The 18,854-nt window shown below is 36.3% G+C and overlaps 1 protein-coding gene across 3 annotated transcripts in view; it reads left to right on the plus strand.

Annotated features, from left to right (window-relative positions):
- The window catches only part of ARID2 (AT-rich interaction domain 2), a 166,719-nt gene extending 148,234 nt beyond the window's left edge, over positions 1–18,485 (plus strand). For all 3 annotated transcript variants that reach the window (XM_023256978.2, XM_023256979.2, XM_045061671.1), the window contains 5 exons: positions 1,097–1,235; positions 1,329–1,414; positions 3,149–3,272; positions 3,360–3,451; positions 16,850–18,485. In XM_023256978.2, coding sequence (XP_023112746.1) covers positions 1,097–1,235; positions 1,329–1,414; positions 3,149–3,272; positions 3,360–3,451; positions 16,850–16,994 — 586 coding nt within the window. In that variant the 3' untranslated portion in view covers positions 16,995–18,485. The remainder of the gene's footprint in view (positions 1–1,096; positions 1,236–1,328; positions 1,415–3,148; positions 3,273–3,359; positions 3,452–16,849) is intronic.
- The last annotated feature ends 369 nt before the right edge of the window (positions 18,486–18,854 follow it).

Genomic DNA, 18,854 nt, shown 5'->3' on the forward strand with positions numbered 1-18,854 from the left:
GAAATGTCATTGGAATTTTGATAGGATTGCATTCAATTTGTAGATTGCTTTGGGTAGTGTGGACATTTTAACAATATTAATTTTTCTAAGCCATTACAGCTTCACAATAAACTTTTGGAACATATTCATATAAATGAATATGAATGATATGATGATTTTTGACATTGTCTTTTATAATTCAATATTTAATTACTCTTAATTCAAATTTATTTATTTTAAAATGTCTGTCATCTCCTGAAGGATTACTGATTTGAAATATTGTATAAATACTGCACATTAAAAACTAGTTTATATATAGACATACTTTCATGACATGCGTAAAAAATCAAGTCTTGAGACAGCTCTGCCATAAACTTTAAAGATATTCATTATGCAGATATTTGAGTTACTAATTAGCAATAGAAGGCTTTTATGTATTCTTTGCTGTCTGGATTCCAGTATTCTCTTTTCATTGCCATGTATTCTAATTAGTAAAGGAAAATAGTATCTGACTTTCTTCAGGTTTGTGTCCTTGGCCACTTACCCACTCAGACATTTGTATGGTTAAGCCCCCAGGTATGTGAGTGAGTATAATGTTGGAGAAATGAGAGATGGACAAACAAAATGTGAATTCAACTAAAAAGGCAGACTTAACAAAATTTGTAGCATTTACATTGTTAGAACTAATATGCTGGAGTTTATTATATGTAATATGAAATCTAGTAAATGCTTAAACAGTTTCTAAAGGTATAACAGAGTATGGTATTTGTTTGTAAAATAATTTCTCTGTTTTGTTTTTAAAGTGATACTTTCTTTAAAGAGATTCTTAGCTGACTTTCATTGAAGGTAGGGATTTGCAAATGAGGCCTATTAAACTTAAATTACCAAAAGTCTTCAGTATAGTTGAATGATTTGATTTAGAAATGTAAACAGCAAAATTTTCAAAATCGTTTAAAAATAGTCTTTGAAATGAACTAAATGTGAGATTTGCCTATACTATTTTGTTTAGTATTGCTGTATATTGATCTTGGGCTTTTGTATTAGTAGAGCAAGTTTTCTAATTTACAAAAGATGTATCCAAATGTCAGAAAATTTCTACCAATTTCATTTTTTGTAGGTGGTTTCAGACACCCTCACAGGTTTTCTACCATGCAGCAACTGAACATGGAGGAAAAGATGTATATCCAGGGCAATGTCTTTGGGAAGGTTGTGAGCCTTTTCAGCGACAGAGGTTTTCTTTTATTACCCACTTACAGGTATACTTTCTTCCTAATACTATTTGGTCAGTAACTCCTCTGGTTTATTAAAGATCTTGATGCGTATCCTTTTACTTCCTCTTTCTCAAAAAGGATAAGCACTGTTCAAAAGATGCCCTGCTTGCAGGATTAAAACAAGATGAACCAGGACAAGCAGGAAGTCAAAAATCTTCTACCAAGTAAGGACCATGAGTTTACTTCCTCTTGTACATGCAAAAGGAAAAAGCAGTAGAACTAGGCAAAACAGAGTGACAATGAAAGACAACCTCATGCATTAGGAGACCAGAAACCTAGGTTCTAGGTTGAGCTCTGCCGTGACCCAGCCCTGGGCCCTGTCCCAATTGCTTAAATTCTCTAAACATCACTTTTCATATTGGCTAGACTGCATGCTCTGTTAATAATTTGTAACTGTAATGTTTTGATTCAAATTTGTAGACAAGTCATGAGAAGTAGTGACAAGTGATAGTTGAGAAATGCTTTGTAAACTGGAAATGTATGTATGGTTCTTTGTCCTTTGGGAAAATAGTTGAATATGTATTTGATAATGGCAAAGAGATTTCTTCTTACAACTTCTTCTCTCAGGAAAGACCAGGGTGTCATGTGAAGATTGTATGTAAGAGTATACATATCACACTTACTATATGGTTATTCATTTACCTGTTATTTCATGAACACATACTTGTAATGCATGTGGTCAAGTTCTAGTTGGTTATAGATTCCTGTAAGATCCTTATTAAATTTACATAGTATTTATCTCCTATTCTGTTTCTAACTGAGTCCTTTAGTTATAGATTCGGTAACCTAAATCATATGTTTAACTTTCAAAAATGTGAAGATAAGGGGCATCTAGATGGCTCAGTTGGTTAAGTACCCGACTCTTGATTTCAGCTCAGGTCATGATTTTGCAGTTCGTGAGATTGAGCCCCACTTCGGGCTCTGTGCTGACAGTGCGGAGCCTGCTTGGGATTCTCTCCCTCTCTCTCTGCCCTTCCCTTGCTCTCTCTCACTGGCCCTCTCTCTCTCTCTCTCAAAAAATTAATTAAAAAAAAAAGTAGAAGTGCCAGAAATAGACCCATACTACAGATGTGAATGAAACCTGAAGCACAGAGGGGCAAACTGAAATTTTCAAAGTCACACATGTAGTTACAGGGTCAGAAATAGACAGGGTTTCCTCATGTGAGAGTCCATTGTTCTTTCCACCATTGCCTCACAAGAATGCAACAGATAGTGATGCAATTTTTCTGCTTGGCCAAGGAAATCTAGCATAATTTGAATCTTTTATATAAAACCTATCTCTGCAGTCCCTCCATTCTCTATCTTTCATAAAGGACAGTAGAAATAAATCGAAAGGATTGATTGAAATAATCAGATAATGATGAAACAAAGTACTAGTGTGAAAACGTGGTGTTTAGCATAATTCCTTACTACCATAAGGTTCTCTTTTCCTGGATGACCTATACCTGTACCAACACATTCTTAGGTGATATCATTGTACTCTTAGGTAGTGTTTAGCAAAAATAACTTGCAACTCAAATTGTAGACTATTTTCTTTTCTGTTAAAATCTTCAAATTACATTCAAAATCTGAACTCCATAGCTCTGATACTGTGTTGTATTGATTTTGATTGCTTGTTTACCAGCACAGTAACTTTAAAGATGGACTACACTAGAACATCTGTTAGCTTTAAAATTGATAGATTGGAAAATAAAAGACTGGAAACCTCACCCTGATACTAAGAGCCCCTTTGCCTCGGCTGACACAAAGTAAACAAAGTTAACGCTGGGCCATTGGAGCGTGTGTTTATCTGGTATCTGGTTTCAAAGTAACCACCTGAGGGGGTTGGCAGGTTGGTCATCCTTGTCAGTCTGTCTGCAGCATCATGTTAACAATCTCTGTCTCTCTCCTCAATGTAGGCAGCCTGCTGTAGGGGGCACAAGCTCAACTCCTAGAGCACAAAAGGCCATTGTGAATCATCCCAGTGCTGCCCTTATGGCCCTTAGGAGAGGATCAAGAAACCTTGTCTTTCGAGATTTTACAGTAAGCAAACCTTGAAAGCCTTATCTGTAAAGGTGTGAGCACTGTATGATTTAGATCTTTATTCTTTTCTTTTCCTTTCTTTTTAAGGATGAAAAAGAGGGACCAATAACTAAACACATCCGACTAACAGCTGCCTTAATATTAAAAAATATTGGTAAATATTCAGAATGTGGTCGCAGGTGAGTAATCTGTTTTCTACAGCCAAAGTGAATTTAGATTATTTTACTTCTACATGTGAGTTAATAAAACTAGATAACTGTGTTTTATTCACTGTTTTTCTCATCAGTTTTGTGAATATGTCCAAAAGCTTATGCCAACATCAGACCAACATGATTTCGAAAGCCAAAAATGTAGGCGCACCTGGGTGGCTCAGTCAGTCGAGCATCCAACCCTTGATTTCAGCTTGGGTCATGATCTTGGGGTTTGTGGGTTCAAGCCCCACATCTGGCTCTGCACTGGCAGTATGGAGTCTACTTGGGATTCTCTGTCTCTCCCTCTCTCTGCCCCTCCCCCACTCACGCTATCTCTCTCTCTCTCTCTCTCTCTCTCTCTCTCTCAAAACAAATAAATAAACTTTAAAAATAGATACATAAAAGCCAAAAAAGTAGACGTTGAAACAACCAGAAGGTGTTCTTTTAATTTGTTTTATTAAGTTAATCTTTCTGGCCATAGAATTTAGAGCAAAAAGTAGACTTACTAAAGGGAAACCTTAGGAGTTTATTTGGGTGAGGGGAGTCACTTGGAAAGTGAATGTGTGTCATTTGAATCCAGTAGAATTAGAATGGAATTTAGTTCGGTAATTGACATTTTAATGAAGCCATCAAAGTTTAAAACTTACTTTCTTATGAACTTAAGCAAGAGGAAACTCAGGATTTTATAGATCTGTAGTTAACTAGAATCAATAATTCTAAGAGAGCAAATGTGGAATGTTGTGTTGATGACTTTTGGACTTTGTCTCCCTTGAAGCTTGTCTGTAATTTTCTAGAATTCCTTCTGTGTTTTCAACTGACTCAGGCTCTTTTCTTGAGAAGTTGTCCTCTGAGGCATCCTGACTTCTAGTTAGGGACTTTTTCTCTGAGTTTCTCTCCTCTTAAATACTATTAGTCCTATCTCCTAAATATATCCTGAATCTACCTTAGTTCTCCCCACTCCCTGCATTTTGACCTTGCTTTGGTCCTTTTATATTTCTTGCAGTAACCATCCAACTGGATTTTCCCAACATAAAAACAGTGGTATCAATTACAAAAGAAAAAGCAATGAATTTGAGTATATCAAACTTCAGTAAATTAAAGATGAAAACACTTAAAACTAAAGTTTAAAAACCAGTATTTGCAATGCCAGAGTTACTATGTTTTAGTGTATACAGTGTTCTCACAGATGAATGAGAAGAATTCTTAACATTCGAAAAGAAAAATAAGCAGTTTTTCACACAAAAAGAAATATGAAGGGTAGTAACCATGAAGAACACCAGAATCTTCTTCATTTGCGACATGGTTTCTTCTCCTTTTCTTACTGTGTTTCCCTCTCCCTCTGTAGTCCATAGCCTGTATTTCAGTTCCAGCCTAACTAAGCCATGTGCAGATTCCTAATCGTGCTAGACGCTTTCACGTTGCACTTTGGTACCTTTTGTTCCAATACTTACCCTGTGGTGGTCTGTTGATTATCTGGAAACCCTTCATGATTCAGTTCAGGTAGCAGCTTTTGTGTGCTGCCTCCTGTGCCATGTTCCCCTGCCCCATAGCGTTTGTTCTTCTCTGTTCTTTTAACCTGTCTCGTAATATTTAATCTTGTGTTGTAAATAGTTTTTCTATGGCTTTTTTCACCTACTGACCTATGTGTAGACATTCTCTGATTAATCTTTGTAGCCTGAACACCTGGCACAGTACTTAACATGTGTAGATAATTTCTAATTTTTATTCGTCCTTAAGATTCAACTCAGGGGTTACCTCTTCCCTTCCTGACATCTTCCTCACTAGCCCACCTCTGACATCCCTCACGTCCACCTCACACATTGTGTTTTACCACCCTAGATGGTAAGATCTTTGAAAGCAGGGGTTGAATATTGATTTTTCATTTCTGTGTCCTCCGTGCCTACCGTAGTGTTTGGAATGTAATAGCAATTCGATAAGTATTTGATTGATAGACACATGGAAGGAAAGAAGTCTCGCAAATTCATTCTTTTCTGGAGTTCTAGAGATCTAGAATTTGTGTAGATAATTCGAATTCTAAAAGTAAATTATATGGGGTGCCTGGGTGGTCCAGTCGGTTAAGCATTGACTCTTGATTTCAGCTCAGGTCATGATCTCACGGTTCATGGGTTTGAGCCCCATGTCAGGCTCTGCACCAACAACACGGAGTCTCCTTGGGATTCTCTCTCCCTCCCTCCCTCCCTCTTTCTCTCTTTCCCTTCCTCCCTCTCTCTCTTTCTCTCTCTGCCTCGCTCCCTCTCTCTCTCCCTCTCTTTCTCTTTCTGCCCCTTCCCTGCTCTCTTCAAATAAATAAACTTTAAAATAAACAAAAGTAAATTTTACAACTTAGCATTTTACCTCATTCAAATTGCACATTCTTAGGCTTATAGCAGAGCCACTTTGGCTAGATCTAATATAATTATTGAGCCAAAGTTTTCATTTTGCTGTTTTTGTTTTGTTGTTGATAGTGTCATTTTCTATGTAACTCTGAACTTTCCAAACATCTTCTGACATCTTCAGTTACTATGATCTTAGAATAGCAGAACCAAAAGAATTAAAACAATCTATTAAATTCTTACCGTTCACCCTCCCAGTCCAGGTTGAACTGCAGAACCTCACTCAGACATCTCCAGATGTAGATTTTGGCTTAGCAAGAATACTTACGGAATCTGGCAACCTATATATGTGAAAAAGAGAGTATAGGAAATCAGCTGCAAAAGATTATTCTCTGTTGAGATTTCCCATCTTTGGTGGAATAAGTAACAGGGTATGATTTTTTTTTAGACTAAAACCAACTCTGCAATAAGAAAATTGCAGGTTGATAGGAAGATATGTGGAAATATACCTTCAGTCTTGTACAGTATACTGAACAGTATGAAATGTCAACGTTTTTAAATTTGAAGTGCAGAATCTAGTTGTTGGAATAATGTAAAATGTTTAAATGCAGTTTATCTCCATTCTGATTAATTTTGAGCTCTGGAGTATTGCAATATATATCTCTTCCTTTTGATTCATATATCTTTATCAATAGAATATGTGGATCTTATTTAATAATCAAATGGTACTTTTCTATATGCTAATAATGAAGTGAAAAAAGAGAATAATTCCATTTACAATATATCAGTCAAATAAAATACTTAGGAATCATGTTAACCAAGGAGGTGGAAGACTTGTGCACTGAAAACTAGAAAACATTGCTGAAAGAAATTAAAGCAGACATAAATAGAAAGATATTCTGTGTTCATGGATTGGAAGACTTAATATAGTTAAGATGTCCGTACTACCCACAGCGATCCGCACGTTCAGTAAAATCCCTATCAAAATCCCAATGATATTTTTTTACAGAAATAGGAAAATCCATTCTAACCTTCATAGGTGATCTCATGGAACCCTGAATAGTCACAGCTATCTTGAAACAGAACAAAGTTGGAGGACCCACAGTGTCTGATTTCAGAATTTACAACAAAGCTACAGTAATCCAAACAATGTATTACTGGCATAAAGAGAGACATAATAATCAATCAGTGGAAGAATAGTGCCCAGACATAAGTCCTGGCATATATGGTCAAATGATTTGCATTAGGGTGCCAGTTCTCCATTCAAGGAGAAAAAGACAGATGGAGCTGGGAAAACTGGATATTCACATGCAAAAGAACAAAGTTGAACCCTTACCTAACACCACATATAGAAATTAACTCAAAATGGATCAAAGATCTAGAAATAAGAGCTAAAACTGTAAAACTCTTAAAACATCTGAGGAAACTTCATGACATTGGATTTGGCAGTAATTTGTTGGATATGACACCAGGGATGTAGGCAACAAAATGAAAAATAAATTGAAGTTTATCAAAATTAGAAACTTATGCACCAGTGGACATTATTAACAGAATAACAGAATGGCAGAAAATAATTGCAAATTACATATATGATAAAACAGTTAAAATCTAGAATATATAAGAAACTCCTAAAACTCCACAACATAAAACAATCTGATTTTAAAAATGGCTCAGTCAGTTAAGCATCCAACTGTTGATTTCAGCTCAGGTCATAATCTCAGGGTTTGTTAGTTCAAGTCCCACATAGAATCCCTACTTGGGATTCTCTTTCTCTCCCCCCACCCTTCCCCCACTCATGTGCACCCTTTCTCCCTCCCTCTCTCTCTGAAAATAAACTTAGCGAAAAAAAAATACAATAAAATAACAAAATAAAAATGGTCAAAGGACTTGAATAGACATTTCACCAGAGAAGATAAACAAATGGCCAGTAAGCACATGGAAAGATGCTCAACATTATTGATTGTTAGAAAAGCGCAAATCAAAACCACAGTGAGAGCCACTTCACAGTTATTAGGATGGTTATTATTTAGGGGCTCAGTAGGTTGAGTGTCTGACTCTTGATTTCGGCTCAGGTCATGATCCTGGGATCATGGAATCAAGCCCCGTTTTGGGCTCCATACTAAGTACGGAGCCTGCTTAAGATTCTCTCGCTTTCCCTCTTCCTCTCTCCTGAGCTGTGCTCTCTCTCGCTCTCTCTGTCTCTCTAAAAAAAAAAAAAAAAAGAAAACAAGTGTTGACATAGATGTGGAGAAATTGGAACCCCTGTGTATTGCTGATAGAAATATAAAATGGTACAGCCACTGTGGAAAACAGTATTTTGGTTCTTCTAAAAATTAAATATAGGTTTGCTATTTGATCCAGCAATTCCAGTTCTGGGTATATACACAAAAGAAAGTAGGGAATTGAAACAACTACAAAGGAATTTGGGGGGAAATGGGGAGTGACTGCTAATGGGTATTAGGTTTCTTTTTGGAAGGATGAAAATACTCTAAAACCATGGTGATGGTAGACAATTCTGTGAATATTCTAAAAAACCACCGAATCATACACTTAACTGGGTGATTTGTATGGTATATGAATTATATCAGTAAAGCTATAAAGATTAATTTAAAAAATTAAATGGTAATATAAAGCTTATAGTGGAATACAGTAGTCCTCTACTTATCTCCTACCAACCTTCAACAGGGATCTTTCAACAGTTTGAACTAGTTTTTCTGGTACTTGCCTCCATATTTCTAAATAATATTCTTATGTTACTATTTCATAATTTACCTGTTTTACACATTAACTGTTGATATTCTTTCTAAAGAATTGAATACTCTTAAAACCTCTCTTTCCCCTGCTTTTCCTTTGCTCATAACATTGTTATATCACAGTTTTCAGTTAAATCTTAAATCAGATATTGTCAGATTGTTTGATGCTCATCCAAGTGCTACTGTTATTAAAGTTTGCTTTCTTTGTATTTCTGGGGTTAATGATTGTCTTGCTTTTTGTTTAGCTTTTTATGAACCTAATGGTGATTTCTCTATATATTACAATTATTTCTCAAGCCCATATATAAGCTATCCAGATGTCCAAACACAGTTGTTAAACCTCTCTCACCTTTACATTTTTCCCCTGCAGTCTAGACAGCTTGCTTTCTAAGCCTAGTACATAGCCATTCTCAGGAATTCCTTCAATATTGAATCCCTTTCTCTTGTATTCAAATTATTTCCTTTACTTGACTTACTCCCTCATCGTGCTAATGCATATCCTCCAATATTAAACTCCACAGGTCTGAGAATGTCTTTAGTCTATTCTTACTCATGACAGTTTGGCTAGATTTAGAATTCCAGATTGAAAAGTCATTTTTTTTTTAAGTTTATTTATTTTTGAGAGAGACAGAGACAGAATTTGAGTGGGTTAGGGGCAGAGAGAAAGAGAGAGAGAGACACAGAATTTGAAGCAGGCTCCAGGCTCCGAGCTGTCAGCACAGAGCCCTATGTGGGGCTCAAACTCCGAGCTGTGAGATCATGACCTGAACTGAAATCGGAGGCTCAACCGACTGAGCTACCCAAGCGCCCCATTTTTTTTTTAAAGTCTGTGAGGGCATTGTCTAATGTCTTCTAGCATTCAGCTTTGCTGTTAAGAAGTCTGTAACTTTCTGGTTCCCATTCCTGTGTTTGTGATCTGTTTTCTCCCCTAGAAGTGTTCAAGATCTTTTTTTTCCCCTTAATTTCTGATATTCTGAAATTCTATGAAGTTGTGTCTTAGTGTAGGTGTTTTGTTGTTGTGATCATTGAAGTGGGCATTTCATTTCAATGAATCCTTTCAATCAGGAGATTCAGGTCCTTCAAGATGGGAATTTTTCTTGAATGTCTCTTTTTATAATTCCCTGACAACCATTGACCCTATTCCCCATTTCTGAACTTAAGTTTTTTGGATGCTAGACCCTCACAGATTAATCCTCTAGTTTTCTTTTCTCTCTTAGCTTTCATTTTTGTCTGTTTAATGTATTTCCTGAGAATTTCCTTGACTTTGTCATCAACTCTTGAATTCTTACTTAGCCTATCCTGCTTTAATTTCTAAGAGCTCTGAGTGCCAGCGTTGCTGTTTTGTAACACCCTGTTCATATGTTGAATACAATGCCTTCTCATCTCTCTGAGGACATCAATGCTAGGATTGTTAAATTTTTTTCTGTTTCCTCCAAATTCTTCAAATAAAGGACACATTAGTGGTTCAGTCTGTTGAGCACCCAACTCTTGCTTTCGGCTCAGGCTCAGGTCCTGGGACCAAGCCCTGCGTTGGGCTCTGAACTGAGTGTGGAGTCTGCTTGGGATTCTCTCTCTCCCTCTTCCCCTCTTCCCTGTGCTCGCTCTCTCTCTCTCTCTCTCTCTCTCTTCTCTCTCAAAAAAAGTAAATTCCTCAAATGAGCATTCAGGCTTCATGTTTTAAATGAAGAATAAAATATCAACATGCTAATCGGAAGCTCTGAGTATGTGATCTCCACTTGTCACTGGTGATTGCCGTTTTTGGTGATTCCTAATGATCCGATTTGTTTATTAGAAGCTCTTCAAATATCAGTCTCTAAAGAGAGATTTTGTTTCTCCAGAGAAGAATCTCTGATTTTCTTGCCTTCGGAGGTGGGCAGTTTGGAGGAGGGTCAATGTGAAATCCTGTGTTCTGGAAACAGAATGGGAGAGGGGAACCAAGGGGACCTCATTTTTGTTCAGTTGATCCCTCACCCTCCGGTAGTCCTAAGCTTTTCTGGTTTATTTCTTCAGAAAATTTTCTTTAAATCATTTTGGTACTGTTTTGGGCAGACAGAACAAAAAACTCTGTCAAACTGCTGAGTGTCTTAAATTGTGTTGACTAATGCTACTTACAAATTATTTTTTCTTATCTATTAAGTATATTAAAGTGACACAATGTTTATCCTTTGTAAAACATAACAAAATAAAAACCTTGAAATTTGAAATTGAAGAATACCATTTTATACAACAAAATGGGCATATTTTGTTTATCTAGTGAGTGCTTATTTCTTTAAAACCCCAAAAAGTAGAAGATATTAATTTATATCAAAAATGAAATTGGTACAAGGCACCTGGCTGGCTCAGTTGGTGGAGCATGTGATTCTTGATCTTGAGGTTGTGGGTTCGAGCCCCTATGTTGGATGTAGATACTACTTACAAAAATAAATAAATAAATAATTTAACGAAAGAAAGAAGGAAAGAAAGGAAGAAAAGAAAAGAAAGAAGGGAAAGAAAAAAGAAGTTGTTACCTTAAAGTCATCCTGGTGATTTGAATTTAATCTTTCTAAGTTTTATCCATGTGACATAATAATAAAGAATACTTTTGGGGCGCCTATGTGGCTCAGTCAGTTAAGCATCTGACTTCAGCTCAGGTCATGATCTCGCAATTTGTGGGTTTGAGTCCTGCCTCAGGCTGTCTGCTCTCGGCATGGAGCCCGCTTCAGATCCTCTGTCCCTCTCTCTCTCTCTCTCTCTCTCTCTCTCTCTCCCCCCCTTCCCCACTCACACTGTCTCTCTCAAAAATAAATAAACTTTAAAAACAAAGTAAAATATTTTTTAAATAATACTATTTTAAAAATACATTTTTAAATACTATTTTTAAACTATCAAATTGAACAAATACTGTAATTGGTGAAGTTTTTGAAAGTTTTTTTTCTTTATCAAAATGTTCATCAATATAGGAGGAAAACGATTTGATCCCACTTTGTAAGTTTTTTATTATTGAAGTATAATGTAAGTGTTAGTTTCAGGTGTATGATACAATGAACAATTCTGTACATTACTCAGTGGTCATCAGTATAAGTGTACTTTTCATCCCTTTAACTATTTCACTCATCCCCTCACCTACCTCCCCACTTAGCAAGCACCAATTTGTTCTCTGTATTTAAGGGTCTGTTTTTTGTCTCTTTTCTGTTTGTTCATTTGTTTTGTTTCTTAAATTCTACATGAGTGAAATCATATGGTATTTGTCTTTCTCTGACTTATTTCACTTAGCATAATACCCTGTAGGTCCACCCATATTGTTGCAGGTGGCAAGATTTCGCTCTTTTTATGACTAATATTCCAGTGTGTGTGTGTCTGTGTGCATGTACTTACACTACATCTTTGTTAGCCATTCATCTATGGATGGACAATTGGGTTGCTTCTGTATCTTGGCTATTGCAAATAATGCAATAAACAGGGGTGCATATATCTTTTCAAATTATTTAAGTTACTTTAAAAGTTTTATAGGACTTTATTTCTTTTCTAGAAAAAATTGTAGAAATTTCATAATTCATTTAAAAATTTGTTTAGGACCACCCGGTTGGTCGGCTTATTCGGTTTAAGCATCCAACTCTTGATTTCAGTTCAGGTCATGATCTCATGGTTCGTGAGTTCGAGCCATGCTGTCAGTGCAGAATCTGCTTGAGATTCTCTCCCTTCTTGGCCTTCCCTCACTAGCTTGCATGCATACACACGCTCGCTCACTCAGAATAAATAAACTTAAAAAAATGTGTTTAATCAATTTTTTAAATAAATCATACCTAAAATATAAAAACCAGAAGTGTATAAAGCTCCATGAACCATCACAGAGTGAACCACCCATATAACCAAACATCCAAGTTCAGAAATAGAGGAGGGATGCCTGGGTGGCTCAGTTGGTTAAGCTACTGACTCTTGATTTCAGTTCAGGTCATGATCTCAGTTCATGAGACTGAGTGCTGCACTGGGGCTTTGCGCTGAGTGCAGAGTCTGCTTAAGATTGTCTCTCTCCCTCTCTCTCTGCCCCTTCCCCCCCCCCCCACCCCAAATAAATGAATGAACATTAAAAAAAAAAAAAAAAGGAGGACCAGTATTGCAGAGCCCCTTTGAGTCCCTACTGCCTTTATCCCATTTTCCTTGGTGGGATCACTATCCTGATGTTAACCATAGAATTTTACCTGGTTTTAACTTTATGTAAGTAGAATCATACGGGATATATTCTTTTGTGTTATCTTCTTTACTCATCTTTTTTTTGTGTGAAATTCATGTTACATGTAGCAGTACATTGTTCATATTCTTGCAGTATATGATTCTGTTCCACGAGTACACTCAAATTTGTTTTTTCCATTCTACTTTTGGTAGGCTTATTGGTTGTTTTCAGTTTGGGGCTATTAAAAATAGTGCCACTATCGGGGTGCCTGGGTGGCCCAGTCAGTTAAGTGTCTGACTTCGGCTGAGGTCATGATCTCACAGTTTGTGGGTTCAAGCCCCATGTCGGGCTCTGTGCTGACTGCTCAGAGCCTGGAGCCTGCTTCGGATTCTGTGTCTCCCTCTCTCTCTGCCCCTCCCCTGCTCATGCTCGGCCTCTGTCTCAAAAATAAATAAAAACATTAAAAAAAAAAATAGTGCCACTATGAACATTCTGTACATGTTTTTGGCCATATGTGTATATATTTCTATTGAACTTTTAAGAATGATTGGTGATTCAGAGGATATTAATGCCAAACAGTTCGAAAGAGATTTTATCAATTTATGCTCCCTCCAGCATTGTAGGAGAGTCACAGTTGCTCCACATACTTTTCAACTTTTCTAATTTTAGCCATTTTTAGGGCTGTGTACAGTATGGAAACTACATACAAGTCAATATCAAAATAGCTAAAAAACATGAAAAAATGCCCAACTCCTTAGATCAGGGTTATTTTAATGAAGGCACCACGTTCTTGGGTTATCTCAATGATGGTTGATTTTTTTTTTCTGACATTTAATGTGAAATTTTTCACACATAAGGTAAACTTGGCATAATTTTGCAATGAACACCTATATACCAGTCACCTAGCCTTTTTTAAAAAATGTTTATTTGTTTTTGAGAGAGAAAGAGCAAAAAGTGGGGGAGGGGCAGAGAAGGAGGGAAGCACAAAAACCCAAAGCAGGCTCCAGGCTCTGAGCTTTCAGCACAGACCCTGATGCGGGGCTCAAACTCACGAACCATGAGATCATGACCTTAGCCAAAGTTGGACACTGACAGAACCACCCAGGCACCCCTCACCTAGCTTTTACCATTGACTTTTTACTATGCTTTTCTTACCACATAACTGTCCATCCTTCCACTCAGCATCACTCTGTAGAAAAAAAAAATTTTTTTTAAGTTATAATTAAAAAGAAATAGCTGCTTTTATGGAGTAATGACACATTCAGATGATAAGCTAAATATTGCCTGCTTTCACTTAATGAAGGGAATAAAACTTTAAGCATAGGGGCGCCTGGATGGCTCAGTGGGTTGAGCGTCTGACTTCGGCTCAGATCACGATCTCATAGCTCGTGAGTTTGAGCCCCGCGTCGGGCTCTGTGCTGACAGCTCAGAGCCTGGAGCCTGCTTTGGATTCTGCATCTCCCTCTCTCTCTGCCTCTGACCTACTCACATTCTGTCTGTCCCTCTCAAAAATAAACAAACACTAAAGAAAAAAGTTTTTAAAAAAACTTTAATCATACCTAGAATATAATTTTAATTTTCAAGTCCTCTCTTAAAAAAGCAGCCATCTTATTCCTCTCCAGCTGTTTTCTGACATGATCTGAATTTTTATTTAGTTTTATCTTAATTTTGTGAAGGACACTTAACATGAGATCTGACCTCTCAACAAGTTGTTAAGTGTATAATACCGTATGGTTGACTATAGGTACAATGCTGTACAGTGTATCTCTCAAGTTTATTCATCTTGCTTAACTGAAACTTTATGCCCATTGATCCTCATTTCGATCTTGCCCCCAGCCCCTGGCAAGCACCATTTCAGTCTTTTATTCTGTGAATTTGACACCTCTAGAAACATCTGAATTTTCTAAGCATGAACGAAGCTTGATACAGAATTATGCCTGGCAGTCTCCTATGTTTAGAAAGCTACCATGGAGAAAAGTCAAACAGTCCGATGATCTTGCTGATTCTGCCACTACTGTTTAGCTAGAAAGTCATTTCAGTTTTGGATACCTGAAGATGTCCTCAAGTTACTCATCTGTAAATTGAACAGGTTAAGCTAATTGTTTCCCATATTCCTCCTTTTCCTACAATATATTAACATTACTGGGTGCAGAACTATGTATTACTTCTTTAAAAATACAGAGTTTTGGGGGCGCCTGGGTGGCGCAGTCGGTTAAGCGTCCGACTTCAGCCAGGTCACGATCTCGCGGTCCATGAGTTCGAGCCCTGCGTCAGGCTCTGGGCTGATGGCTCAGAGCCTGGAGCCTGTTTCCAATTCTGTGTCTCCCTCTCTCTCTGCCCCTCCCCCGTTCATGCTCTGTCTCTCTCTGTCCCAAAAATAAATAAATAAACGTTGGGAAAAAAAAATTAAAAATACAGAGTTTTGGGGGCACCTGGGTGGCTCAGTCGGTTAAGCTTCTGACTTCAGCTCAGGTCATGATCTCATGTTTTGTGGATTCAAGCCCCATATTGGGCTCTGTGCTGACAGCTTAGAGCCTAGAGCCTGCTTCAGATTCAGTGTTTCTCTCTCTCTCTCTCTCTGCCCCCTCCCCTGCTTACACGCTGTCTCTCTCTCTCTCTCTCTCTCTCTCTCTCTCTCTCTCTCTCTGCCCCTTCCCTGCTTACATGCTGTCTCTCTCTCTCTCTCAAAAATGAATAAACACTAAGAAAATTTAGAGGTTTGTAGGCTTTGTTTTTGTTTTATAGATTCCACATATTAGTGAAAATTATTTGCTTTTCTTTGACTTACTGTACTTAGCAAAATACCCTCTAGGTCCATCCATGTTGTTGCAAATGGCAAGATCTCATTCTTTTTTTTTTTTTTTTTTTTTTTTAATGATTGAGTAGTATTCTATTGTGTGTATATACCACATGTTTATCCATTCATCTGTGGATGGACACTTAGGTGCTCCCATATCTTGGCTGTTATAAATAATGCTTCAGTAAACATAAGAGTGCATGTATTTTTTGAAATTAGCTTTTTCATTTTCTTTGAGTAAATAGTAGTGGGATTACTGGATCGTATGAATTTCTATTTTTAAGAAATTTTTTTTGAGGAACTTTACATATTTGGTAGAATTCACCAGAGAACTACTGAGCCTGGTACTTTCTGTTTGGGGAGGTTACTTTTTTTTATTATGATTCAATTTCAATCTTGAATAGATTCAGATAGTCTTTCACTTTGTGTGACATTTGGAAGCCTATTTCTTTCAAGGAAGTGGTCTGTTTCGTCTAGAGTTTCAAATTTGTGGGCATAGTGTTATCCATATTCATTCTTTGTTGCTTTTATTGTTCATGGGATCTGTAGGGATCCTTGGTACCTTTCCTCTTTCATTTCCAATGTTAGTAATTTGTATACACACTCTTTTTTTCTTAGATAGCATGTCTTAGAGACTCAGTGATTTGGTGGTATTTTCAAAGAATCAGCTTTTGGTTTCATTGATTTCCTCTTTTCAATTTCATTGATTTCTACTTGAATTTTTTCTTCTGCTTACTTTGAATTTAATTTGCTATTCTGTTACTAGTTTCCTAAGGTGGAAACTTAGATTATTGATTTTAGATCTTTTTTTCTAATAATATGCATTCAAACAATGCTATAGATTTCCCTCAAAGCACTGCTTTCACAGCATTCCGCAACAGATTTTAGTAAGTTGTATTTTTATTTAAATTTAATCTTAAATATTTTTAAAATTCTTTTGAGATTTCTTCTTTGACCCATGTATAACTTAGTGTTACATCATGTATTTGGGGATTTTCCAGTCACCTTTCTTTTATTTCTGGTTTCATTCCATTTTGGTCTGAGAGCTGAGCACATTACTACCAGAATTCTTTGAGCCATCTTTTATACATGTGGCTTTTCAAAGTGTATTAAAAGCAACAGTATATAGATGTGGTAAACACACTTGTTCACTGAAAATCACTACATAGATACAAGGAAATCTGTCGTGCTTAGAAACATCTTTTATCCACGGAAGTTCATAATGTATTCCATTCACTAAAGGGAACACATTTTCTCAATGAAATAAAACTTAAAATCTTTAAACTCGTAAAATCCGTAAGAAATCATCACTGACCTTGGATACTGACGAACTTCTGTATGTTTTTTTTCCAGATTGTTAAAGAGACATGAAAACAACTTATCAGTGCTAGCCATTAGTAACATGGAAGCTTCCTCCACCCTTGCCAAATGCCTTTATGAACTTAATTTTACAGTTCAGAGTAAAGAACAAGAAAAAGACTCCGAAATGCTGCAGTGAAAAATAATTCCACTTCTCTAGTGGGGACTCAAAGTCAGATACATTTCACATACTGTTACTGAAGAAAGCACCAAGTCTTAATGGAACAGAGACCATAGAATGAATTATTTTATCTCCTCCCATGATGCTGAGAGGAAGCTTCGTATTCTGATCTCTGAGCGAATCCCTTTGTTCTCTGTTTAAAAAAAAAAAAAAAATCTAAAAAGAAAACGAAAAAAACTGCTGTGGGATTGTCAACCAGCTTATCTGCAGGATGTCTCTCAGATCTGATAAATCCTGATGGAAACTGGTATGATCAGAATTCAGTACCATCCACATTGGAATATACATGGAATATTGTAAAACCTACATGAGCAGATGAAATAGAAGCATTAAATATTTTTATCTATATCCAAAAAGGAGCACATTTTTATATTTACAAAACCGTTTAAGCTGGTTTGAATAATTAAAAAAAAAAATTTCAGCACACCTATACCCCCTGATCTCAGAGGGGGCCACCAATATCTAGCTATGGATTGTGTGTTTTGTTTAGAAATCAGTAGCTTGGTTTTCTTACTTGAGCCAATATATTTTCACTTATTTATTATCATAAAAATTTACCAGTCTGAATAGATCTTGTAAATATTTGTGAATAGAATGAACACCTTTCATGCCACTGCAGCCACTGGAAATACATTCTGTGGTGTCCTAGAAGCATTATTGGTAGGTTCTAAAGTTTTCTAGACTTTCCTGTCAATTGTAAGTAATTGTGATATATTCTACGCAGTGGATGAATGTTCTTTAAATTTGTGTAAATACTTCTGCAAAGGTACTGATGCTGTAAAGTCAAAACAGTTTTGTGGAACTGTGATTTTTTTTTTCTTTTTTTTTCTTTTTTCTTTTTTTTTCTTTTTTTGTTTTGTTTTGTTTTGTTTTGTATTATACACCTTGTAGAACTCATTTTGCTGGCTGAAAGAGTATGGAATAATATATCTCATGTCATTTTTGTAGAAGAAAAACTATTTGAAGGTATTTTTTGGTTTTCCCTAACATGTATCCACTGTAAACGTTTGTCATGTGCAAGCTCAGAGCTTGGACAGAATTTTTTGTATTTGTAAATTGGTTTAAATACATGGAATTTTATACAGGTTTTCTCCTGTGTTATATATGCATTATGTGCAGGTATGATATTTTCTTCACTACTTTTTCTATCTTAATATAGTGTGGAATTTTATTGTATTATTCTTCCATTCTTAATACTGTACCACATTCCTGCTCAGAAACTGCTCACTTCCTTAAATTGTCTTTTCCCCCAGCGTGAAATGTATCCATTTATAACTGCCTATTGCCTGTTCTATTAGCATCCAAAAATGTGGAAGGCCTCCCAACCACCATTTCTGCTGTGTCCTTAGGATGTGCAGTAAAAAATATAGACCTAACAGTTTATGTTATAGAATGGCTTTATTTACTTTGGTGACTGTTTATAGTTTTTAAATAAAAGACTGAACATTTTCTTGAGTCTTTCATTTCTGAGTATGCTTAAAACATTCTTTAAAAATATAGAGAGAATCCCAAATTTAGCTGAAAGCAGGGTCCAGTCACCTATTTAATTATATATCGATTTTTAATTCGTTAAATAGAGAACAGATAAAAGAGATCCTTTACGTGACAAATTTGCATGAGATAGGAGATTGAGAGTATTTTCCATTTGTTACAATGTAAAACAAACCCAGATTATTATTTGATACTGTGTTTCTTGGAGTGTTGGTTCAGAACCACAATGCACCCAAATCTTCAACTTGAATTTAGGAGCAGATTCTTAGAATAAAAGGATCTTAGTTTGGATATATATACAAAAAAAAAAAAAAAATTAATAGTTTG

Source organism: Felis catus, chromosome B4 (assembly GCF_018350175.1).
Source record: "Felis catus isolate Fca126 chromosome B4, F.catus_Fca126_mat1.0, whole genome shotgun sequence".
Classification (NCBI taxonomy): domain Eukaryota; kingdom Metazoa; phylum Chordata; class Mammalia; order Carnivora; family Felidae; genus Felis; species Felis catus.